This window comes from Anabrus simplex, chromosome 1, assembly GCF_040414725.1.
Source record: "Anabrus simplex isolate iqAnaSimp1 chromosome 1, ASM4041472v1, whole genome shotgun sequence".
In the NCBI taxonomy this organism is placed as follows: domain Eukaryota; kingdom Metazoa; phylum Arthropoda; class Insecta; order Orthoptera; family Tettigoniidae; genus Anabrus; species Anabrus simplex.
The window spans coordinates 54737078-54764762 of record NC_090265.1 but is presented as its reverse complement, the minus strand read 5'-3'; the positions used below and the strand labels follow the sequence as shown (position 1 = coordinate 54764762).

At 36.0% G+C, this 27685-nt stretch overlaps 1 protein-coding gene across 1 annotated transcript in view; it reads right to left on the bottom strand.

Annotated features, from left to right (window-relative positions):
• The window catches only part of LOC136884060 (intermembrane lipid transfer protein Vps13), an 816621-nt gene that overhangs the window by 677521 nt on the left and 111415 nt on the right, over positions 1-27685 (bottom strand). The window contains exons 10-11 of the mRNA XM_067156088.2: positions 22444-22690; positions 2247-2501 (exon numbers count right to left, since the gene is read on the bottom strand). Of these exons, the coding sequence (XP_067012189.2) occupies positions 2247-2501; positions 22444-22690 (502 nt within the window). The remainder of the gene's footprint in view (positions 1-2246; positions 2502-22443; positions 22691-27685) is intronic.

Below are 27685 nucleotides of genomic sequence, written 5' to 3'. Positions count from 1 at the left end.
ATTAAACACATTGTATACAAGGTATTAATTAATTAATTAAACGAAGTTAGCAACATTTGCATAGTGTGACAATGTCCTGTCTTTGCATTCAATGATATAATACGTGTTGCATGGTCCTCCACATATGGTGCACTGACATCTGTCGGTGGGGCTGTGGTATCCCTTGGTTGAACACATTCGGTAATGTAGTCCATGGGCTGCCACTCTCATATATAAATGGCGCAGTTGGTAATTGGCCTTTTTTCATTCATTTTACTACGTAATTCAACTTTTTCTCAAGAGATGGCAGAGTGAGTTGCATTTGTAATTTGTGTAGGTGCTCTTTCTTTGTAATGTTATATGCTCTGTGCTAATATATATCGATAGTGTGCTTGGTAATATTAGTTTGAAGTGGGCTATCTCTAGCTTTGAGATTTGCTTGTAAACAAGATGGCTGCCAGTATAGAACTGATATTTACCAATATATAACCCCTTTTAGGAAGTAATGATGATTAGGAATGTAATTTTTTCAGTGAAATTAGCAGTAATATTAGTACTAGTGTGAGCAATGCTCCTGAAGAACAAATAGATGTGGAAATCGAAGAGGAAGTGCAAAGAGAAGACTGTTACAGCTCAGCAGGCGGACTGAGTACGGTCCCGTGATGCTAATAAAATAAAATGTTTTACAGTATTCCTTGTTCCGCAGTTTGTGGTATGAAAGCCTTTTGTTTTCATGTATATTTAAATCTTTAATGGTCTTGTATGTAAGAAATTTCTCATGATATGAAGAGACACTATATTTCCTCGAAAATAATCCCAGCGCCAATCCAACCCAGTTTCAATCCAACAAATATGCAGGGCTCAATGGGTTAATTGAAGGATGCTGCTGATTTAGGTGGTCTAGAAACTGGTGAAGTTTCCCAGGACCTTCTGTCCAGACCACAAATGTATCATCAACACACGTCTGCCAAATCATTGGTTTTCTGGGGAAATAGTCTTTTCAAAATGCTCCATGAAGAAATTAGCCACCACTGGCAAAAATGGACTTCCCACTGCCACACCATCTGCTTGTCCCACAAGAAATACCTGGAAGTCATGCAGTGATGATGCAGCTTAGTAATGTGCTCAGGGAACAGATGCCCAACATATGCTTTATCAAAATATCTATGCAAACAGTTTCAGCTTCATATAGAATCATACATCAGGGACTCCCTATAATTTGGTAATAAGTTACCAGCCATAACCCTTTCTCTGTTCTAGGACATATTCCCATTTGAGACCTCTCGCCTCCACATCTGAATTCACTGCATCTATCGAGTGTTTCCTTGGCCTTCCTCTTGGTCTCTTTCCTTGGACAGTAAGGTCGAAGTATTGTCTGGCAGGTGTCTCACTTTTCATTCTCATAATGTCCCCATACCACTGAAGTCTACGCTTCTTTATTACACTGGTAATTACACCTCAATGCCACCTACCTTCTTGATTTCTTCTACCATATTCCTCCTTCAGTGTCTTTGATTAAAATGGTGAACTTTGTGACTATTTCACAACACAAAGACTTATCGAACAGGGAACGTGGTGAGTGATCTGATGATCATCAAAAGTACCAGCGGTCTAGTATTTTCAAGTTCAAACCATCATTGTGAGAAAAGTCTTCCTCTTGGACAGACATGTATCCTCTTCTGAAGATGTGGAGCTAAGTCTCTGAGAAGCATTAAGAATTTCCCTTTGTTTTCTTCAATACGGCACTATCCCAAAAGATTATGTCTATAAATCCACCAAGTTTATTCCTAACTTACCTTTATCTCCTCATTCTGAGTACCTTCCTGTCATTGTTTGGACCAGCAAATATTCTCACTACTATAATGTGCATTACTTCCAACTTGTGAATAACATATCCTTAATCAATCCGGCTTTCACTACCATACTGCAAAATTAGTCTGAAAACAGACCTATGTAACAATAGTTTCATCTGAGAATTCTCTTCTTTTGTTACAGAATACCACAACTACAAGCTTGCTACATTAACTTTGTCACATATATGAAATTTAAAGAACTGTAGGCGTCATAATATAGTGAAGGACGTTGAAATGTAGAAAAAATAATTGAAAATTCAGGTTAGCTTTGGATTTGGGATGACGGATATAAAGTACACAGCATATTTAAAAAAGAGATATAAGCAGGCTTAAAACAAAGGTTTGAGGCGCCTTCACTAAAGAGGTGCATGTTAAAACCTTCAGAAGACATAATGATCAACCTGGCATACTTACTCGGACAGACCTTCAGACTTTGGAGTTTGAAACACATCAACCACTTTATTTATGGTTACAGCATCATATACGATCTGCAAAGGGCGGTTCTTCACGTGCAGTCGTTGATCGCAAGTTTCATCAATGGGATTTGTTTCAAACAACACGTTCAAAAGCACAGACTCCTCAGCTAACTCCTTTGAAGACACCAGTTCTGGAGTATACGTCCCTTGTTTTAATCCATAAATGGTTAAGTGGTCAACTGTAGAAACAACCCTGCGAACAAAATTCAACTTCATGAGCGAGACAGAGAGAGAGACAGAGAGAGAGAGAGAGAGAGACAGAGAGAGAGACAGAGTGAGAGAGAGAGAGAGAGAGAGAGAGAGAGAGAGAGAGATGCCACGATAACATCCTTATAACATGGAGCCGAGAACAGAAAACTAGAACAGTTTTATATGTTCTACAAGCATTCAGTGTCCCCTTAATCCCTTTCTGAAACTCTTAAAAATGTCCTGTAACAGACCAAGTACTACCAAGTGAATTTTCCCTGTTTTCTGCTCTCACTGATTAGTATGGTTATAAACATATGATCATGGACGTAAGGAATCTTTATACGCGGTCATTTTACTGGTATTATATGGGCCTGCTGACGGCTGCACTGTGGCCTCAGGCATGCATCACTTATTTGCCAACACTCCAGCCCGTTCGGCTGATTTTCTGCTGGACATCCATTCTCAGTTGCTCAACAGTGGACCAGCAGAGTGCTGTTTAGTTGTTTATGTGGCAGGGAAGAAATAATAAAAATTTCAAAAGAAGAGTTCCAACAAGTTAACAAAAATTTATTAACATGTTAAAACGCTAAATAACGTTACTAAGGTAGCCTTGTCCATTCATCTGGCTTAAACTGATGCATGAGATAGTGGGTATTTTGGCCTGTCGAAAGGACTGGAGAGCCTGCGGAGAGTGGTGCATGCCCAAGGCCAATGTGCAGCTGAAAGCGGGCCCAAACAAACTGATGCCTGTAACATAACCTGTTGCCATCCCAATAATTACAAAAGGGTCATGAGATTTTTTCCTTCTTTGATTAGAGTAAATTTTCAGTAATTCAGGCTAAATCAATCAATCAATCAATCAATCAATCAATCAATCAATCAATCAATCAATCAATCAATTGGAAGGTAAAATCGCATAAGAAAATTTAAAAGAACAAATAATCCTATTCTATGAAAAATGGATTGGGGCTGCTTCAGAGCAATGGCCGAAGGTCATTTAGGTGTAGAAATTGCTGTGTGGGTGTTAGAAGGTAAGTAAATGTGCAGAATTTATGTTTGAAATGACTTCTTTGCCTTTAGTGAATGTTGTGAAATCACATTATTTCCTAACTTCTTCAATTTGATTAAATCTTCTAGAGTGTCTTCAGGCATGGACTAGGAGGGAGCAGTCGATGTACCCTGCACTCTGCTTTCTTTCCTGATATGGAAGCGCTCTTATGCTCAGCCTCAGATTTTTTTAAATCTTGTTTGATTCCTTTCAATATCCTTTCTTCTTGTTTCTGTCTGCAGCATGCTTGAACATTGTTTAAAATACTGTATTGAGAAATTAAGGAAATTTTCACAAAGTTCACAACTATTTCACAATTTTTCACGTAACTAATCAAGTACTTTCACTAATACTACTACTACTACATATGTGGATAGATCTCATGTTGAAGAAACAACAAACATCTAGCAATATGTACTATCAGGCTGCAGTCCGAAGTTATACTGATTTTTCCACACACTTCCAGCTCCAATTTAACAACAAAATGGCAGATGTGTGCACTGCTCACCGTCTGATCTTTACATCCATTTGTGTAGATCCCACGGGCCTTCCTCTTTTCGAAACAGTTATATTTTTGCTCTCTCTTAAAGTTTTGAAATTATTGAAGGAAGTCTCGTATCCACTTTTATGGGACATAGAGATTTTTACCAAGGGACCTAGTATGAAACAATAGACATACTCTATGTCAAAACTTATTGGAAACATGGTGTACTTTAAAATCTTCTGAACACCAACTACTACCATCAATGTTCAAAAAAACCTCCACCTTCGCTTTGTTTTCTGAAAATTATGCACAGTTTTTACACCTATTCCATAATCTACCACAAGCTTAGCAACTGCTTCTCTGTTCTTGAATTTTTGTTTTATTGTTAAAACAGTTTTATTGCATTTTTCTGATGAGACAATACTGAAAACAAAAGCTGATTAACAACAGAAGATTGAACTTGAATTCAATTTTCACAGAGACACAAGACTGATAACAATAGATACAGTACACTATTGTCATTTGGAACAGGGTTTACTGCTGTCATAAAAGCTACATTTTTTAACAACTCAACATACAGTAAGCCCAGTTCTAAAAGTGAGAAAAAATAATGTACATTACAGAAAGATTTTTAAAATTATTCTACGTCACACGAATAACGTGCAAACTGGATAACCCACGCAGAAATGTTGGGGACTTCACGGTACTGAAAAAATCTGTGCTTAGCTAGTATATGCAAACAGTGTATTTATCACAATATCCTGAACACGTGCTTTCTCAGAATCACATCAACAGAAACACACGGATTGTGTTCTGCTACCCCAAGTTAACCTTCTATAAAAGGTCCGTATTGGTATTATAAATTTACTCATTCTGGACAAATATTTCAGGTTCCCTATGGGAATCAATATCTATATCAAGTTAACCTTCTCCAATCATAGAATAAAACACTTCAGCAGAGTGAACCTTTGTCCCTTTATGACGATAATCACACCAGGACTCGAATTCTCTGTCTTTAAGAATATCTCCAACTAGCTCATTGTACCCGTACTTCGCTACAGAATTCTACATTTTACACAGAATTCTATTACATGTTTTAAGATTTAATTACTTTGCACTGCTCTTAGCGTTACCCAAGAAACACCAAGGGGAGGTGGGCATACGCAGTTTCTCATGTAAAGTCTGAGTTGGCTCCATTTCCTACTGCTAGTCACAATCAATCAATACTGATCTGCATTTAGGGCAGTCGCCCAGGTTGCAGATTCCCTATCTGTTGTTTTCCTAGCCTTTGTTTGAATGATCGCACAGAAAATGGAAAATTATTGAACAGTTCCCTTGGTAAGTTATTCCAATCCCTAACTCCCCTTCCTATAACCCATTCAGACCGTGTACGCACAATTGTGTGAGTTCGTATTTTATTTATGTCTGAGCTTATTTGACGTTTTCTTGGCGCTAGACCGGACTGCAGTGCTTGTGCGGGACACGTAGCATATACTTCAGCTGTTTTTATTTAGTACTTGACCACCAGGGAAGCAGGAAGAAGAGTTTAAAAATACAGTTCATTAGCAATATGACGGGAAGCAGTAATGCCTAAAGTAAGTATTTATTTATTGCATTCATATTAATCTAGAAGCTTTACTGAATATCAGAATATAATCAATGAAGTGTGTAGATTGTGTAGCAAACGTCAATTGTGAACTTACAACATCGTACGTAATACCATGAGGTTTTGAATGTTGATACGCACATATGTGCGGGTTAGGTTTCCTTACAGGCAATGCATGCAGGAGTGCTGGGTGCTGTCACAAAAAGGACTGCGAAAGAAAAACTCGTACTCTACATGAGAAATGTCATGTATAAGATTTTAATGGTTTAAAATCGTTCCACACTGTAAAATAGAACATTTGATCATGTACATGTGCATATTCACATGTACTGAGTTGAATTTTTTTTTTTTTGCAAGTAGTGAATGAAGTCCTGACACGCACAATTGTGTGGGTTCTGTTTTTCAGCCGATAGTTCTTATTTTGTAAAATAAACTGTAAAAACATGTATTTGAGAGCATTTTAGTAAGTTTTTGACGTTTTGACACCTCCAGATTTCTTTCAGGTCTGACGAAAAGCTGCTGCTGCCAAAAGGGCAGTAATAGCAAAACTCCTCCTCAATGTAGAAAATGTAACGTTTACTTGTGTTTGAACGAAGATTTAATTGTTTTAAATTATTCCCCACTGTAAAATAGAACATTTGATCATGTACATATGTATATTCACATACAATGAGGTAATTTTTTCTTTTTTGTAAGTAGTAAAGTAAGTCCTGACCCGCATAATTGTGCGGGTGCTTTTTTTTTCAAATGTTAATTTTTATTTTGTAGAATAAACTAAAAATATATGTTTTTAAGAGCATTTTAGTCCGTTTTTGACGTACAGACAAAAATTCACACCGCCAGTTTTCTTTCAGGTCTGAAAGGGATAAATGAATATTTGCCCCAATTTGTCCACTTGAATTACAACTTTATCTTCACATTGTGATCTTTCCTACTTTTAAAGATACCACTCAAACTTATTCGTCTACTGATGTCCACCCACGCCATCTCTCCACTGACAGCTCGGAACATACCACTTATTACACGTGATAAATATCATTCTTGATCTGTATTGATATTTGATTGGAATAATAACAATAAGTTAATTTATTGATTTCACCACCTAATCAATACAGTAAGTCTTGTCTTAGCTGATTTACTTTGGCATGTTAACTAAAATGGTGCACGTTTCGCCTTGAATTTAGGCATCATCAGCCATTATCTTAACCTTAAAATAGAATCAGGCACCTGATTTACATACACATGAAATAAAACAAATTTTTAAAAAACCTTGGAGAGTCTTGAACTAAAATTAACATATGGTAAAAGACTTGTAATGAAACTGGATAACCCACACAGAAATATTGGGGACTTTACTGTACTAAAACCCCCATTTTAGTTGACAAAGTTAATCAACTAAGACAAGACTTATTGTATTGATTAGGTGGTGAAATCAATAAAACTTATTTTTATTATTCCAATCACATACCACTTAATCGAGCAGCTCGTCTCCTTTCTCCCAAGTCTTCCCAGCCCAAACTATGCAACACTTTTGTAACGCTACTCTTCTGTCGGAAATCACCCAGAACAAATCGAGCTGCTTTTCTTTGGATTTTTTCCAGTTCTTGAATCAAGTAATCTTGGTGAGGGTCCCATACACTGGAACCATACTCTAGTTGGGGGTCTTACCAGAGACTTATATGCCCTCTCCTTTACATCCTTACTACAACCCCTAAATACCCTCATAACCATGTGCAGAGATCTGTACCCTTTATTAACAATCATTTATGTGATTACCCCAATGAAGGTCTTTTCTTATATTAACACCTAGGTACTTACAATGATCCCCAAAAGGAACTTTCAACCCATCAATACAGTAAATAAAACTGAGAGGACTTTTCCTATTTGTGAAACTCACAACCTGACTTAACCCCGTTTATCATCATACCATTGCCCACCGACCATCCCACAACACTATCGAGGTCACCCTGCAGCCGCTCACAATCTTGTAACTTATTTATTACCCTGTGCAGAATAACATCATCATCTGCAAAAAGCCTTACCTCTCATTCCACTTTACTCATATCGTTTATATATATAAGAAAACAAAGGTCCAATAATACTGCCTTGAGGAATTCCCCCCTTAATTATTACAGGGTCAGATAAAGCTTTGCCTACTCAAATTCTCTGAGTTCTATTTTCTAGAAATATAACCACCCATTCAGTTACTTTTTTCTAGTCCAATAGCACTAATTTTTGCCAGTAATCTTCCATAATCTACCCTATCAAATGCTATAGATAGGTCAAATTCAATACAATCCATTTGGCCTCCTGAATCCAAGATATCTGCTATATTTTGCTGAAATCCTACAAGCTGAGCTTCAGTGGAATAACCTTTCCTAAACCCAAACTGCCTTCTGTCAAACCAGTTATTAATTTTGCAAACATGTCTAATATAATCAGAAAGAATGCTTTCCCAAAGCTTACATGCAATGCATGTCAAACTGACTGGCCTGTAATTTTCAGCTTTATGTCTATCACCCTTTCCTTTATACACAGGGGCTACTATAGTAACTCTCCATTTAGTTGGTATAGCTCCTTCAACCAAACAATAATCAAATAAGTATTATGGTACTATTATCGGCACACTTTACCTTGGTGCATTTGTGTACGTGGTTGAGGAGTAAGGAGGGAGCTGTCCCAGTCCCGGTAGTGCTGCCAACTGAATGAAAATGAAATCTGAATTGAATCGAGAATTTATGATCGATCAATATGAAGTTTCTAAACCGTTATTATATTAAGCCAACAACTGTGTCACATACACGTTATATAACATTTCTCGATGCGAATCTTGTTCTCACCATGAATTCTATAGTTTGGCTTTGCTGTGTAAACAACAACAGTACTAGTATGTAATGTGTACGCTAGATGTCGCACAACGATGCTTAAGCGATTCATAGTTTGTGTTTCAAACGTTGGCAGTACGAATCTCGAAGATTGCTGAAGTTGACCGATTCAGCACTAGGGTGTAAATGCACCAAGATAAAGTGTGCCGATAATATATCCCAACCCATTCATGTTTGGGAGTTTTGATTATAATGATAGGTTCCCTTGCCTACTGCCAGTCACAATTGATATGGAGTTTCATTACAACATACACTAAGCCCAGTTCTAAAAGTGAGAAAAAATAATGTACATTACAGTAACATTTTTAAAATTATTCTAAATCACACGAATAATGTGCGAACTACTTCCTACTTTCAGTCACATTCAAGTTGGGGAGTTTTCATTATAATGGCAGGCCCCCTTCCCTACTGCCAGTCACAATTGATCTAGGGTGTTTTCATTGCTTTTATTGCCTTTTATTCAGTGTTTTCACATGCCACAGAGGCAGGAATTGCATCCGGGAGCAGTAAGCACTGAGATGACAATGAAATCTAGTTCAGAACTTTTCTAGAGAGTTAAATGCATCATATTATGTTTTTTATATAAAGTGTATGCAACTTCCAGTACTCACTTTTACTGTTCTTTTAGCTGTGTGATCTCAAAATTAGCCAGATTTCAACATTTTTGCTTTTCATAATTTAGAATTCTGCAGTAATATTTCCTCTTAAAATCAAGAATACATTCTATATTGTCCTAAAAACATACAAAAGGTTAGATAATTAGAATTTTCACTTTCTACCAAAAGTTTCCGTTTGATATTTCTAAACACAAGGAATTCCAACTCCATCAAACAGTTTGGCATTCACATTATGGGCAATCTAAAATGGACCAGTGGAGGAAGTGAGATGTAAGGCATACAGAGCACTAGGTTTTGTTCATAGATGTCTCTCCGGAGGAAGAAATAAAGCTGTGCGAACGGCATACATTTCAGTGGAGCATACCATACTACTCTATGGTCTTCCTTCCTGGCACCCAACAATGATGGAAAATATAAGAAAACTACAAGGTGTCCAGTGCCAAGCAGAACGTATAATAAACAAACATGTCCCTTTAAACACAGCCACGTCATTGCCACCAGTGGACTCATTGTGTAAATAAATAGTATGTTTATGACTGGCACTTAATATTTCATGGAGGAAACATCTGGCAGTAGAGTAATTTCATTTTTCTCCATTAAAATTTGTTCTTTTGTGGGTTAATCAAGTTTATATTCCTTTCCAGTCACTTCGCGAGTAGCTAGTAGCAATCACAGGATATAAACTTCATGGTTTTAATCCGTATTGAATTGGGATGAGCAAATACCCATGAAAACAAAAATGACATTGTACAAGTCCTATTATACACCAATTCTTACATACAGTCTCGAAACCACAACACTGACCAATAGAGATAATTCCAAACTTCAGGCAGCTGAAATGAAATTCCTACGCACTATGATCCAGAAAACCAGGAAAGACAAGATAAGGAATGAGAAAATTAGAGAAGAAGTAGGAATAGATGATTCTCTCCTCAATAAGATTCAGATATCAAGACTGAAGTGGTTTGGTCACATGAAGAGGATGCCAGTTAACAGAACTGCAAGGAAGGAATTTGACAGAAAGGTAGAAGGAAAACGACCCGTGGGAAGGCCACGAAGGAAATGGATAGATTTAGTTAAGAGCGATGTACTGCTGAGAGGTCATGATTGGGACAAGTTGGTGGAGGAAGAATGGTACGAGGACAGGATGAGATGGAGGAAGCTCATATACCACACCCGGGAAACTGGAGATGGTTTAGGATGATGATGATGGTCCATCTTTTTCAATACTATATTATGCAATAGTACTGAATTACATTACTAAACTAGGGACTAGTTTCAGCCTTGGCTGGCCATCTTCAGCCTTAATGTAATACATCTAATAACTAAATAAATATAAAAACTCATAACTGACATGAAAACTAATGTCCAAACACACAGTTAACATTACAATCTGGGATGAACTAAGTGTAAAAATCGGAAAAATAAATTAGGCTCTAAATTCTTCGCATCTGGAGTATGCTCATCATCCAGACTCTTTCTTGTATTGATATTCATAGATCTGTTAGTTCCATTACTGCTAATCATTACAATTTCAATTGCAAAACGGGAACTGGTAAATGATTCTGTAGTCAGATCAATCACCAAATCTACTTGAGTGGTGTTAGTAGTATGCAAACCACTGGATGCCACTGTAAATAACCACCAGCTGACACAGAACTGCTAGATGGTGTTTACACATCAAAATAAAATGAAATGTTACCGCAGTGCTTGTTACAAACATGCTGAAATGTTGTTGGACATTGTCAGGACGGCACATGAAAATATGGTTAAAACTGACACATTCTTAATTTGTGGCTGGTATAAATTTGCAATTCATTGTGGTGTCCATGAAGTTAACCTGAATAAATCATAGCATGGCATGGTGTTGGACCCAAGTAACCTACGCAGTGGCCTCCACGATATGCGCTAGCCATGCGTCTTGGTGGGTGTGCTATTTACCAACTGATGAGCCCAACTTAGTACACTAGTACACTGCTGGCAACCAGGGGCCTATTCCACAAAAGTATGGTCTTGTACATTACAAGTAAATTCTCTAGTAACTAGTACAAATACCAGAGTTTCTGTTTCACAAAAGAATTTTCTACAATTGTACTTTACTACTCCATACTTACAAATTACCAGTGAATTTTTATAGGTATGTTCCACAAAAGTACTAGTACTTGTAATTTACTAGTGAATTGGGAACTATTCTCTACCAGTGAAAGGACAATAATATATAAATGTACTAGTACTATTTAAATATACTTATTTCAGATACATTTTGATAAATATGTGGTCTAGCAGAAGTGATAGTGATGGTAATGAAAATGAAAACTACCGTCTGTATAGGGAAAGAATAAACTTCCAGTTTAACACTATTTGAATACAATGAGAGTTTTAGGTTAAGCACAATACAAGTGGAAGAACTTTTGATGGATATTTATCATAGGTTGAAACATCCTACGAGCAGAAATAAATCTCTCTCTGCTAAACAACAGTTAGGCCTACTAACAACACTGCTTTGGCTAGGAAATTGTGGTCAGTACCATGGTATTGCACATATGCATGGGATGGCAAAATCTTCTGTCTGTAGGTCAATACATTCTGTGGTAGCTGCAATAAATGATATAAAATTTCCTCAAATTGTTCCTTGAGCTAAAAATACTGAACAAACATGTTCCAAGGACGACATTCCTGGAATCATTAATTCTAAGTAATTCCAATCATTAATCCAACTTTTCCCCTCAAAAGCTCCACGAGTTTTTCCAAATCAAATATTTCCATCCAACCCTTTATTTTGTCTTGTTTTTTCAGACTCTCACTGAATGCCACCGAAATGAATATCTTTCCTTCTTTCTATTTCCTTCAAAATGAATAACTTCCTTTCCTTGACATCATTTTAACAATTCATGCAGAGTGTGAAATTTTGTAACAATTAAGTTTGGCAGCCAAATGTCGTTATTAGCGGCATCTGATTCCAAATGACAGACCAAGGTGGGTATGTCAGACTATCGTGGAACATATGCGAGGATCGCGGAAGAACAGAATGGGTGATAATAACGGAGTAATTTCCTATCATTAAAGAAATAAACTGAAAAATAACATTGTAGCACTGGGAAATTCTTTGAATCTTTGCTACATAAAATACGATATTAAGATTAATGAGGCAAGCATAACCTAATTCAACGAATGGAATATGAAGATAAACAGCTGATTCATGCTATGACGTAGTATGTTTATTGATATGTTGTCACTTGTAAAACTTGTAACAATTCACTAGTAATATACAAGAGACTATCAATCTTTTGTGGAACAGAAATATACAACTCCATACATTACAAGAACCCACACTAGTAACTTGTAATGTACAAGACCATACTTTTGTGGAATAGGCCCCAGAAATGAGTTAGTTGGAAAATTTATAATGTCCAATATTGGACCATTTATATTGGTGTTATGGTTTAATAGAATCTGCAGAAGTTCTTATAGAATGGAAGATGAAATTCATTTTATAAGAATTTCTTTAGAGATATATTCTAGTGTTGTGTGTGTTATAATTAATGTTTTTGACAGAATAAAAAGCTTTTAAATTATAGAAACTAACAAAAGGCATTAGAAAGAATGAACAAGAGCTGAGAGAGAAGTATTAACTAGGATGAGTGGCTCAGACTTAAGGAACTGGCCTTCTGAGCCCAAGTTGGCAGGTTCAGTCCTGACTCAGTCCAGTGGTATCTGAAGGTCCTCAAATCAGCTCCATGTTGGTAGACTTACCAGCACATAAAAGAACTCCACTGGGACAAAATTCCAGCAATTCAACGTCTCCAAAAACCATAAAAATAGTTAGTGGGCCGTAAAACCAATAACATTATTAAAGAAGTATAACATAAAATTAATACACAGAAGACAAATTATGGTATGCAACTACTACCGTATTGCAGATGAAATAAGAATTAATTTACTCAGACCTCAGACAAGTGAATACCTTTACTTAGGAAGTAAGATCACTTCAGCTGACAAAAGTTCAGCTGAAATAAAAAGCCGAATAGCATAAAGGTAGCCTATTACAAGAAATGGGTGCTCCTTACAAGGAATCCAAGTGTGGAAACAGAAAAGAGATTTATTTATTAAGTGCTTTGTCTGGAATGTAGACTTGTATGGCTCAGAAATGTGGACTACTGGTATATGCAATAAGTAGGGCCCGGATACATATGCACTAAAAACTCCAAAAATATGCATGCACATATGCACTAAAAATGTTGAAAATATGCACGAAAATATGAACTAAAATAATACAAAATACACATACCAGACGTATGATTTAATTTTAACTCAGTGTTAAACTGACAAAGATGTTTAATTCCTTGCAAAAATATACAAGGCAGTAGGCTATCAAGAGGTTTTTTTTTTTTTACACGTTTTCAGGGGTCAATGACTTTCTGTTGTCCGACAGAATTAATTTATACGCTGAAAATGATCGTTCTACATTGATGGACGTAACTAGAAAATACTTGTACACTGGCACTGACTGCTCGGAACATTTTTATGGCAAAGACTTCTTGATTCCACTTATGTAGTTGCTTATGGATTGAATCTTCTTCAGTTCTGGGTTTGAGTCCAACACTGCACTGAGTTTTCTTTTTAACTTTTTCTCTGGTTTCACCAGGGCCACCGTTTAAAAACTAATGGTGTTATGAATTAACTGAAGGAATTTGTGTAGGGGTGCACCACGACATTCTAGGCCCTTAATTGCCTTCAAAAGTGACGAATAATGCACATGGATAAAACTGATATTTTTATATACAGTTTCAGATTCAAATGCGTACTTTGCTTCATGAATGCACGGAGTATGACTATCATCAATATCTTTAACTACATTTTTCACTTACGAAGCTGTACCTGTGACTATAAGACCTAGAGCCCTCATCTTTAGGCATTTTTACAGTTTAATCTGGTAAAACACTGCAATAGATGACCTGCAAGTTAACAGATGAACGCACTTGTTTAAGCAAACCTTGGGAGGCTACTGTAAGGGGAAAGGATTGTCAGAAATGAGGAAATTGCTGTTGTGAAATGGGTCATTATCTGTCTACCTGCTTGTATTTCAACACTGAAAGCCCTTTCCTTGATCAGGAGAAGGCTTCTCGTGTTGTCAAGGGATGTACAACATATAGAGTTCATTAGATTTTTCATTTCCTTCAGAAATCTTAGATAATCGATCACACATAAGAGAAAAATATACCTGTATGTGCACCAACATTTAAAATATGCACTAACATTCAAAATATGCATTTGCATATCTGCATATGCAATTTTAAAATATCCGGGCCCTAGCAATAAGAGAGGTCTGGAAGCATTTGAGATGTAGTGCTGGAAGAGGATGGGAAAGATCTCGGGGACAGCCAAGCTCACAAATAAAGAACTTCTTCAAATAATGGTTTAAAAAAAGATCTATATTACCAATGGTAAGGAAAGAGGCCAATTAATTGACTACCTATACAGGCACAGATTTATAGATGATGTAATGGAAGGAATAATTCAAGGCAAGAGAGAAAGTGGAAGACAGACTGCAATACTCTACACGAAAGTTGCTCAGCTGGGCACCCACTGAGGCTAGCCCACTGCAGCCGGGCTCACTTGTCTGAAATGCATGCAGCTTACATACGATTGAGCATGGAGAAGCTGTCTTCCTGTTTCCTGCTTGATTTTGCTGGATTATTTCATTTACTGAGGACATTACATGTCAATATTTTACTGTGATTTTATCACAACCTAACTTTGTATTATTCAATTCATGTAGAACTTGAAATATTGTATTAATCTTCTTGGGATGCACTTTCTATGTCTGCATGTCCTGAACACATTACAAGAAATGAACATAATTAATCCACATTGTCAACTTTGAATGTGCTTTGAAACATGTCCCTTTGAAGCTGTTCTAAAGAGAATACAAAGATTTAAGTATTGTAAAGGTGGAGTTTATCTTCAAAATATCCTTAACACTTAACCTGGACATATTGAAGTTAGTTTATTATGGTTGCCTAGTTTTCACTTTTTTTTTACTTACCGTAATTCTCATTTTCCTTTGAAGTTCCCTTTGAGTGTAAATGAAATTTTTTAGTTTAAAATTGTTGTTATTCTTTCCTTAGTTAACATTTTCCAGGTACCCCTTGTTTGTATTTCTTGAGTGTTCCTTCTTTAGGGCAGTCAGATTCATTCATTCATTTATTCATTCATTCATTCATTCATTTATTCATTCCTCTTCCAACTTAAATATTTATGTCCCTGTGTGTTCTTCCATCCCAGGTCTTGGTGCATTGCTAAGGATGCAACTATGTTATGTGTGGTAAAAAGAGGTGCTACAACAATGCTAGCAAGATGTCTGTACCATTATGTACCATTATGCTAGTAATAAAAGTAAGGAAACTGAAATAAATACAATGGCCGGCGGCAGCATCAAACAGAATAAATAAGTATGCAATGTCACTGAAGTCCAGATTATCATAGCAGAAGGCATAGAATCATAATGGCTGTGTAAAAGACCACAAAACAGGAGCTGGATTGTTGAAACAACAAAAAAAAAGAAAAGAAAGGACTTCTGTATTGCTTTTTCTGAGGGACACACTCACGTAAGCTGGAAGGATAAAATATCACATTAAATCATCGCTATAAAAGAAAGAACCTCATCTACTAGGAGAAGACCAACAAGAATCTGTAATCTAATTGTCGATATACAGCATAAATAACGTGAAGAAAATTCCAAAAGATTGATCTACAACATCGGAAAAAAAATGTAGCCAAGAAAATCAGAGTCAATAATCAGAAATCTCACATTCACCATAAATACTTGAAGAAATAACTATATTAGAGATTTAATAAACAGCAACAACATGTATTATTTCATTCAAATTGTATCCTATGATTTCATGAATGAAATCGTCACCATGGAGTCCTTCTAAGATCAGGGAATGGACTGCCCAAGTTTACGTAATTTAGCTCAAGATGATCAACCACCCTGATCAGAGATGACACTCGGAGGAGCAGGAGTCATTGCAAGAAATCAGCTTCATTTTCTGTATCAAATTCTATTCACAGAGACATACAATAATATAAATCTTCCACCTTTTTGACACTTTTATTTGCTTTTTAGCAAATTAATTAATTACAAACAGTACATTTTTCGTTCTTATTTAAGAACATCTTCATCTGTTACATAGCTTAGGTGAATTACTAAGTTTTTAAGTACATTATTATCAGGTAACTTGTTCCTCTTAAAAACTATCTAAATATAAATTGAATTAAAATGAAATTTAAAAACAATGTGGTGATTAAATGGGTTAGTGAAATGAGACGGAATAGATACACTTATATTTAGCCTACTTTAAAAACTATTTCTATTAATTTGAATAGTTGTTAAAAAGTTTCCAGCACTCATCATCATCATGATCTAAAGGCTTTGCCTTGTCACTGCAACCATTGATCTCTTCCCTCTGCGATCCTGTTCATCTCTCCATAACCTCGGCATCCCATCATCTCAACTACCTCTTCAATGATCTTCTTCCGTGGTTTCCCTCTGCCTTTCTTTCCCATCACCTTGCCTTCGAACAAGTTCTTTATGAAGTCATTATGCCGGAGAATGTGACCAAAAACTGATGCTTTTATCTTTTTTATCGTTGTTATTAAATGTCTCTGGGTGTTTATTTCTCTAAGCACTGCTTCATTAGTTTTCTTCTCAATCGAGCTAGTTCTTGTCATCTTCCTCCATAGCCACATTTCCACTGCCTCTAGTTGTTTCACAGCCATATAGCAGCACACTCCAAATGAATGTTTTGATAAGCAATTCCTTTTGTTCATTATTTAAGGATTTATTAATTAAGAGCTGCTTCTCTTCGAAGGCTTTCTTACACAGGGAAATTCTTTTTATTTCCACAGTGCACCTGTTGTCATCGGTAATAACTGATCCTAAGTAGCAGAATTTGTGCACCTGTTTTATTAAAATATTTCCAATTATGAGCTGTGCCTCTGACTTCATTTTAGATTTGCTTACAACCATAACATTAGTTTTACTTACATTAATGTTAAGTTGGAAATCTTTTAAGATGGATGTTAATTTGTTGAGCATGATCTGCATGTTCTTCTCATTGTCAGCCAGAAGTGCAATATCATCGGCAAATCTAATATACAGTGTACAGTTGTTCCATTTATTTTGATGCCAGGTGTTTTTGATTTAAAAATTTTCATGGCCTCTTCAATGTACAGATTAAATAGAAATGGTGATAAGGAACACCCCTGTCTTACTCCTTTCCTGATCCTCACCTTGCATACTTTTTCACTGCTTTCGATGTTCATTCTTTGATTGATGTACAGGTTTAGTATTGCTTTTCTGTCTTTCCAGTCTAAACGAATATCCTTCATAATTTTGAACAGTCTTTTCCACTGAACATTGTCAAAAGCTTTTTCCAGGTCTACAAAAGCTATATATGTATTTCTGTTAAGCTCTAGTCTTCTCTCCAAGATGGTTTTAATTGCTATGATAGCTTCTCTCATTCCTACTCCTTTCCTGAACCCAAACTGATCATCTAGATTCTGCTCAATTTTCATTTTGATTCTGTTTTTTAATATCATGTACATATTTTTGAAGCATGTGAAACAAGGCTTAGCATTCTGTAATTTGAGCATTCTGTTGAATCTCCTTTTTTGTGCAGAAGTACTGCTTTGCTTTCTACAAAATCCTCTGTCATATCTCCGCTTTTGTAGCAACACTTGATGATTTTGAAGAGTTCATCCTTCAGCTTTTTTTCCAGAGTTTTTCCACAGTTCAGCAGGCAGTTTGTCTGGTCCAGGAGCGTTTTTCTTTTTCAGCTGTTGCAGTGCTGTTTCGAATTCACTTCTCTGAAACCTGCTCTTGTTTTATGATGTACTCATCTACATTGTTACTTTCTTCTCCATTATATAGATCCTCCAAATACTCTTCCATCTTCATTACCTCCTCATCTTCTATTAACAGATTTCCTTCCTTATCTTTTATAACACTGGATTTCATTTTAGCCTTGAATTGCGTTCTTTTTACTTGAATGTATGCTCTGTCAGCATTTCTGATTTTCATATCATGTTCCATGCTTTTACAAATGTCATCCATCCATCTTTCTTTCGCCTCTCAGCACTTCTATGTAACTAAGTTTTTTAGTTTCTTATAGTTTATCATTCCTTCTGGAGTATTTTTCCGGTGTTCTTGATTTCTTTCCTGAATGAGATTTAGTATATCTTCAGTCATCCAGTTCTTCTTGGGTTCAAGCGTCGTTTTTCCTAGCACTTCATCTGCTGCCGTTGTAAGTGAAGCTTTGACAGCGTCCCATTTCGTTGTAATTGTTGTACATGATCGTGTCAGTCTTTTCTTCGAATGCTGCTTGCGTTAATGGATCATTTAACTTTTCTAGATTCCATTTCTTGCTTCTTGGTTTCCTTAACTTCTTCAGCCTAATTTGACATTTTGTTAATACTGGGATATGGTCGCTGTCGATGTCTAAGCTAGGATAGTTATGCCATGACTTACCTGATTTTATACCTTCTCTTTACTAGAATGTAGTCAATTTGGTATCTGTTATTATCTCCGAAATCCTTCCACGTGTAACGTCTTCTATTAGGCATATCAAATACAGTGTTCATTATGATCATGTCCTGTTCTTCACAGAAGTCCATCATACGTTCTCCTCTATCATTTGTTTGTCCTAGACCGAACCTGTCAGCAACTTTTCTAGTAATATTACTGCCAACCACAGCATTGAAGTCTCCCATTATGATTATGTTATGTCATTGTTTAGTTTAATTATGTCTTCTATTTTATTATACATTTCCTCAACTTCATCATCGTCATGCCCAGTAGTAGGGAAGTATACCTGTATTAATACCATATCTGTTGGTTTGGCAGCTATTTTCACCATCATTATTCTATCATCGACGTGATGTGTGTTTAGCACATTGTTTGCCCACTTCTTTCCTAATATTACAGCTACTCCATATTGTCCACCATTTCCAGCACTGTTACACTAAAATATTCCGCTTGTCTTCCAGTAAAAAGTTTTTGATAAAATGTATGACTCCTTGACACTGTTCTAAATATTGTTGAATGTTCACTTCTTTCTCTCCTTCCAAGTTGGCTGTTATTTGTTTTTGAGCTTATAATTAGCGAACGGCAATCAGCTTCAAGTTTCCGCAATTAACCCAATTTAAGATATATTAAGTAAGCTCAAAAACAAGAAAACTAATGAAGCAGTGCTTAGAGAAATAAACACCCAGAGACATTTAATAACAACGATAAAAAAGATAAAAGCATCAGTTTTTGGTCACATTCTCCGGCATAATGACTTCATAAAGAACTTGTTCGAAGGCAAGGTGATGGGAAAGAAGGCAGAGGGAAACCACGGAAGAAGATCATTGAAGAGGTAGTTGAGATGATGGGATGCCGAGGTTATGGAGAGATGAAAAGGATCGCAGAGGGGAAGAGATCAATGGTTGCAGCGACAAGGCAAAGCCTTTAGATCATGATGACGAGTGCTGGAAACTTTTTAATAACAACTATTCAAATGAATAGAAATAGTTTTTAAAGTAGGATAACTGTAAGTGTATCTATTCTGTCTCATTTCACTAACCCATTTAACCACCACATTGTTTTTTAATTTAATTTATATTCAATTTATATTTACATAGTTTTTAAGAGGAACAAGGTACCTGATAATAATGTACTTCAAAACTTAGTAATTCGCCTAAACTATATAACAGCTGAAGATGTTCTTAAATAAGAACAAAACGTGTACTGTTTGTAATTAATTTGCTAAAAAGCAAATAAAAGTATCAAAAAGGTGGAAGATTTATATTATCGAAAGTCTCTGGAGCAGAAGTCAGCCGCGAGGATCACATGTAAGAGCTGAGAAGAGACCATCCCAAAAAGGCAAAGAAAGTGAGATAAGTTTCTTGTTTTTCAAAATTTTATGTATCATTTGGTAGAAAATAACTTCAGTTGTTTAATTGCAAGTGTCATATAATCAATGTGCCAATAGTGATCTTCAAAGCTAACCTATTTCACATGAACTTACGAATGATTAGTGTGCTAATCAATGTACATTGGTGTAGGAAGTGATAATGTTATTAAATTTTGGCCACAGTTTTGTTAATGCTATTGGAGAATGTGTTACGAGTAGATATATAGACTCCAAATCATATTGAAGGAATAGGTGGTTGTCATTCGAAGAGTATTGGAGAAGTTACGTGCTGTATGAAGATGGATTTAAGACATAGTAATAATAGTACAATGGCTGTACAATACAAAAAAGAAATGGATCCTATGTGAATTATGAGCCAGTGTAGAAGCAATAACGTCAAGGGAAGTTAAATGTTATGAAGAATGGGAGATATTAAGAAGATATGAGAAATGCATAGTCTACGAAGTGATAGAGTTGAACAGAGTAAATATGGAAATGTAGAAGATATGGTGTATTCGTTGTCGATTTTGAAGAAAGATGAAATAATTCTGATATTAGATGACACGAGAATAGGATCATACTTGGTAATTATTGTATGGTAATGGTTTTTGTCAAGAAAAGAGTATAATTAATAATCTTGACCATAGTGACTGGTATTTGATCCGTAATGACTTGATCACAACAAATATAAATACTAAATATAAAAATATAAAAAATATAAATAATTAATATTTAGTATTGACTAGGCAGAGCATCCACCTACATATTTGTTGAAAAGAGTATAATACTATGATTAGAGTGTATTCCAACCTTAAATAAAACTCTTAGTAATGAGCCTAATCAGGTGACAGCCTTCATACTTCAAATAGATATCATGGTAATGAAATATGATAGGGTCAGTCGACACATTCAGAACTACGCTTTTTCCAGAGCAAGTCAAGATCAAGGTTATGAAGTGATTCAATAAATGGTACATGAGAGCATATTATGTAATGTCAGCTTATAATATCACCACAGAAGGAAGTACAATACATTCTTGGCACATGTTTGAATTCTAATGCTCATTTATATAGAACGTAAGATACAGTAGATATGACCTAGTAAACCTCGCTAATGTGTATGTTAGATACAGAAATATTTTGTTGTGAATGATAGGTTAATAACAGCATATGTACAAGAAACTTGTTGAGCATTTCTGAAACCTAAATAGTCGACTGAGGTCATAATAAATTTCAGATGATAAAATTTCAGATAAATAATCTCAGATAAGAAAATGTCGTATAATAAAGTCCAACTAGAAATTTCAAATATAATTCAGATCAGATAAATTCAGAATAAATAGTGAAAGAACATTGTAGCCTACTTGAGTTAGGATATTGAACTAATGATCTTGAATAATATAATTTTGGTTAGATACAATGCTAAACTCCAATTCTTCATTAAGGGTATAGACCAAGAAGAAGAAGAAGAATGTAAAAAAAAAGATCAATTTAGGATAATGCGAATGGTCAGATGTAAATGGTAATTGATCAATCACAACTTGTAGGAAAATGTAAAAGGAGAAAAGTGAACTCATTTCAGTTAATGACAGGAAGAAAGTAGGAAGTAAGACATGAAGACTAGTTGTAGAAATTGAGGAATCAGCTATTCTAGGATTGTTTATCTACTGGAAGACAGTTTGTATATACTGAAATTTTTCTCTTCCTGTTCTTGATATACTTCATTATGCTTAATAAATAGTTGTAAGAAATGGATAACTTGAAGTGTTATTTATGAAAAAAATAATAGGATAAAATATATTAGAATTAAGGTATTGCATTTTCGAGTTGGGTAACATGGCTGTGAGGTGCCTGAAGGAGACATCCATCAGTAAGGTCAAAGTTGATGTCATGATTATCGGCGCAACAAATAGTCTCTTGCATCCCATGTTAAACTGAACCAAATTCGATATTCCCTGAGAAGCTGGCTGGGAATCCCTTACGTTGACCAACCTGGACACAGGATGGGCGTATGTCTTATGAGAAAAGGGAAATCATTTTTCCATTTTATCCTTGATAGCAGAGTAGATGATGGTTTGGAAATATCTGATGATGCATTGAGCATGGAGGGTGTTAAAGACTAAGACAATGTTGGGATTTGAATGGAAATTCTCTTCCCTTAACATTGTTAACAAACAAGTCTACTATAATTGTTTATGGTATGAATTTAAAATGTAAATTCAACAATGGTTGTAACATTTCTAATCCAAAATATAAAGAAATAAATCACATTCAAACATGCTTTTTAATCAAAATAATTGTATATAAATGGGTTAAGGAATAACACTAAACAAAGAGAGGAACACTTACTTTATGGCCTGGGCAGATGGTCTCTGTTTTACCTCCACTGACACCCCACAAAGTTCAGAATACAGAACTCTAGGAATATCATAAGTATCATCACGTACTTCAAGAGCAAGAATTTTTAACTGAAAACGGAGAACATTTTCATTGAAGGTTTTGGGGTACTGTGTGGGAGCACTGTTTTCTTGGTAGTCGATAGCACGGTATAGTTTCGCCTTCTCTTCTGGAGTCATTGCCTCTTCAAATTTCTTCACTGAAACATAAAGAAGCTTTACTTAATGTATATAAAAACATCTACATCTTGACCAGAGAAACAATCCTTAATTTAATCATAATGAAATTTCAGGAAAAGTAAATATTCCTTTTGACGAAAAAATTAAAATAAATTTAGAACAGAAAACCAATAAATTCATTAAAATACGAAACATAAGCAAGCTACTTCCTCCCCTCCAGCTCCTCTCCCATAATCTTCACAGCCATCTCCCCTTAATAGCAACAAGGCCTAAGGGGGAACAAGTATTTGCTATGAAAACCTTGTTTTTAATTCTTAGTGTGTCAGTATCTTCTTATACATTTCTTTAGCATACTCCTTTTGCTTTTTCTTCCCCTTTAGACATCTTTATCAAATCCCAAAATAAATTAACATTCATTTTGCTACTGCCAGATTCAAGTTTCAACGTTCTGCTTTGACGTAACTTTAAACAAAGAAGTACTCTGTCATTAAATAATAAGGTCCAATCACAACAATGTTTAAGAGACGTTCCCCTGGCCCATTTGTTCTCATTTAAAAGTGTATGTTTTGTTTACTGATAACATTTAAGACAACTTTCGCATCTACAACATTTGCTACTTGTTTTCACAATTAAGAAGAAATATTTTAGACAAAGGAATGACCTGCACGTTTTAAATTTTTTAAGCGTGTATCATTCTTCTCTCATTTTATTATCTTTTATGTGACCATTATTTTTCACAGTTTATTTTTTTAAGATGTCTATCACAACATTCAGTAGCTGAGAATGATCCAATGTGGGTAGAAACAGGAACTACTTTTAAATTTGATTACAATTTCCATATATAATGAAGTAGATAGTCTAGATGTATCTTTTAAAGAAAGATTTTAATGTAAAAGAAAAAAAAAAAAAAAAAAAGAAAAAAAAAAAAAAAAAAAGCTAAGGTAACACTATATAAATCTTATTTATCTCCATCCTCACATACAGCCTGGAAACTACCAAGTTAATGAGGCAAAACAACTCAAAACTCCAAGATGCAGAAATGAGTTCCTACGTACCATGATCCAGAAGAGCAGGAATGATAAGATCAGGAACAAAAAAAAAAAAAAAAAAAAAAACAAGAGGAGATGGTAACAGGAGACAATAGACTACAAAAATATCCAGAAGGCAAGACTGAAGTGGTTGGCCAAGTAAAAAGGAAAAGTGCCTTCAGGATTGCAAGAAGGGAATGTGAAAGAGATAAAAGGAATAAGACCAGTGTACAAGTGCACAGAAAAATGGATAAATCCAGTAAAGAAAGATGTCAAGGAGAGAAGACAAGAATGGGACAAGGTTACGAGAGAAGAATGGTTTATATGGACAAAGATGGAGGGGGCTCATATACATTCCCTCTATATAACATCTACTCTTTGTCTATGACCTGCCTCACACCTGCAGTTCTTTCATGCATTGTCAAATTATTCCCTTTGGCACACTGTCATAGGTTTTCTCAAGGTCCAAAAAATACTAAAAATAGAGGCTTTTCCTTGTGCCAGTATTTGTCTATCAGCATTCTAGCTGCAAAGATGAGATCTGTATATGTATAATATATTAACAGACTGGAGTTTGTCACTGATCATTATCATCATTATTATTATTATTATTGTTGTTGTTGTTGTACCGGGAGGTAGATCTCAACTCCGAGCATTTAAATGAAGCGCCTTGAATGGTATCTACCACAAAGTTGCAACAGGTTTTTCAGAAGTTGGGACTTTTCTCCATAGATGTCGATTAAAAAACTGATGTCATGCACTCTGGTGCAAAGTGGAACAACTAGAAATTTACAGAAATTTTGTGTTTATAGGTTTTCTGAACTGAACTGACTTTGTTTTTGATACTTCTAGGTTTTCAACATTTCTTACTCATCCCGCCAACGTTGAATTCTGGCCAATCAGAAATTTTCTGTATTTATTTTTCATCCAATTATATTTATCTTACCCCTATTTTATCTACCAATAAAATGAGAGGGTGTGACTGGTTTTAGTCCAGAGCTCTCTCAAACCTTTCTCTCGGGTATAAAAGCTGACGCCTTTTCGAGTTAACTTGTCTTATTGATCGTAGTGTTATTGAGTGTGTGTTTTAAGAGAGGAGGCGGGGGTCTCATCCATCGGCAGGCAGAACATCAGCTAAGGTAATGGCCACCATTTTTCTATCTCTGCAAGCTGACTCGAGGGGGAGGTTTCCAATCTTTAACTAAGTAACAGTCAATTTCCTAAAATGTAAACTTTCTTCCTTCTCATGTAAAAGTTCAAGTAAGTCAAAAGCACTTAAACTGAAAACCGGGAATAGAGTGTGCATTACCATCTCGAATTCCACTTCAATTAATCTTGAGGTGACTACGATTTTGTAACCGTTTCCACTATTGTAAATTGTAACTTAAAATGTCCATCTAGTCACCTCAATAGTGTGGGATTAGCCTCGGCATCGTCGGGCCACAAGCCCAAGTAGGGTTTTAATCTTTGATTTCAAAGAGCGCAAGTGTCCGCCTCCATATATTTTGATTTTGGGGCCAGTAATTGAAACTGTTGCTTTCCATAAAGGCCCGGTAGAATGGGTACTCGATACCCCTGTATTATTTCTTCCATGTAAAAGAAAAAGGATACGGTATTGTTAAATGTAGGTTGTGCCTAGAGAGGCCTGAAAGTGCAAATTTTATTGAGCAACAACACTCTAATCTCTTAACTTAAAGGTTGCCTTTGTGTAGGCTGTAAAGGTTTGGGAGCGAAGTCTCCTTGGTATAATTATCGAGCATATAGGCTCTTTTCTTGTAAGGTAAAAAGATATTTGTGTAAATATTGAGTGGTGCCTTTGGAAGGCCATAACCTGTAACCATTGGAGCAAAGTGCTCTTGAAAATTGTTTTAAATATCCTGTAAAAGAAATTGGGAGATTCGTCTCCTTGACTATCTGTGTAAACGCAACGTTAGTGATGTAGGGACTTTTGTAAATAGGGAGCTCAAATTGTAACTAACCTTTTCTAGGTTTTTCTGTTTTTCTATTTTGTACCAAACTAGTTCTGTTCCTGAAATGTTTTTTGTTAAAATTTAATATCTGAAAAGAAATATAACCTTAATTTTTAAAGTTTTAAATGAATCTTTTGACTGTCATAGACAGACCCATTCAAACCAGCACTTTCTTTCACCTCTATATTCCATGAAAACATAGTAACAATTATTATTATTATTATTATTATTATTATTATTATTAATATTAGAGAAAAACAAGAGGAATGATTACAAAGCCATAAAGGCAATAGAACAGAAGGATGGAACTTAGATGCGAGATGAGGGAGAAACCAGGGAAGAACAAGACCTATTTCGACAAGCTGTTGAATGGAGATACAGAAACTATAACAATGGACTGAGAAGAGCCAAGTTGAGACAATGAACCAGCAATCGCATGGCTGGAGATTGAGAAGGCATTCCAAAGCATGAGGAAGTGAAAGGCAGCAGGCACAGATAACTGAGTGTGAATAAGCTGCGAGCAGCAGGAATTCCGGCAACCCAGTGATTCTACAGACTACTCAACATGATAAGGCAGGAATGGAAGAAGGGCATCATTGTGCCTTTGTTCAAGGAAGGAAGCAGACGTAAAAGCAGCGGTATTATGCTGCTAAATCATAAACTGAAAATATTCAGGAAGGGGGGCAAAAAAACAGACCAAACAGGACCAGCGACAATGTCAAACCATTCCAAGAGGAAGAACAGTATAGTTTCAGGCCAAGCAGAATATCTACAGATCTCATCTTTGCAGCTAGAATGCTGATAGACAAATACTGGCAGAAGGAGAAGCCTCTATTTTTCGTACTTTTTGGACCTTGAGAAAGCCTACGACAGCGTGCCAAGGGGAAGAATTTGACAATGCATGAAAGAACTGCAGGTGTGAGACAGGTCATAGACAAAGAGCAGATTTTATATAGAGGGAACAGAAGCCATGTTCAATAGATGGTAGTTTTTCACACTGGTTTGAACAAAGAGGAGTGCAGCAGGGCAGTTCATTTGTTCACTTGTGCTATTCATCATGATGGAAATCATAATGAAGTCGCTTAAAAGATAAGGAAAAGTGACCTACAATCGTTCATATTTGCAGATTGTGTTGCCATCTGGAGTGAATCAGAAGAGAAATTGAAAGAGAGACTACAAAGCTGGGGTGATGAATTTAGGAGCTATGGCCTACACATCAGCAAGACAACAGTGGTGATGGCAGTGCAGAAGGAAGGAGATGAACCATTTGTCATGCTCAATGAAGCAAAGCTGGACAGCCTCCCAGATTTCAAATACTTGGGTAGTTGTATCTCAAATGACAACCAGGCAAAACAAAGTGAATAACGAATGAACACAGGAAAACAATTCTACCATCAAATAAGGTGACTGCTGGGGGATGAACGGTACCTCTAAAAACAAAAATGACACTACTAGCCAAATTATATACAGGCAAGTCAATGAGTATCAGCAATTTTGCTCTAATTGTCTTTAAGTTGGCTCTATGGTGTTGTGTGCTCTCCAGCTGCTAGATGGCACCATTGTCTACATCTGTGGTACATTTCAGCATTATCAGATCAGTACAGCTTGTGCTGTTGCAATGTAAAGATGGCCGCAACACACTCTGTTGCACCAAGGAAGAACAGCCTTTTGCAATCAATTTTTTGCGGTCTAAGGGTGTACCAGGAGTGGAAATTCATACAAGACTTTCAGCACAATACGGGGACAATGTTTTTTCACAGTGAAGTGTTTACCAGTGGATTGAACAGTTCAAAAGGGGTCACACTAGCGTGAAGGATGAGGAAAGATCCAGGCATCCATCTGCAGCCATAACTGATGCCAATACTGAACAAGTGCGTGATATGATCCTGATTAACAGAAGAGACTGTTGATGACATGGCAAACCAAATGTATATTAGCAATGGTTCTGCATATGAAATCATGTATAACAGGATTAACTTTCACAAAGTCTGTTCAAGATGGGTTCCAAAACAACTCA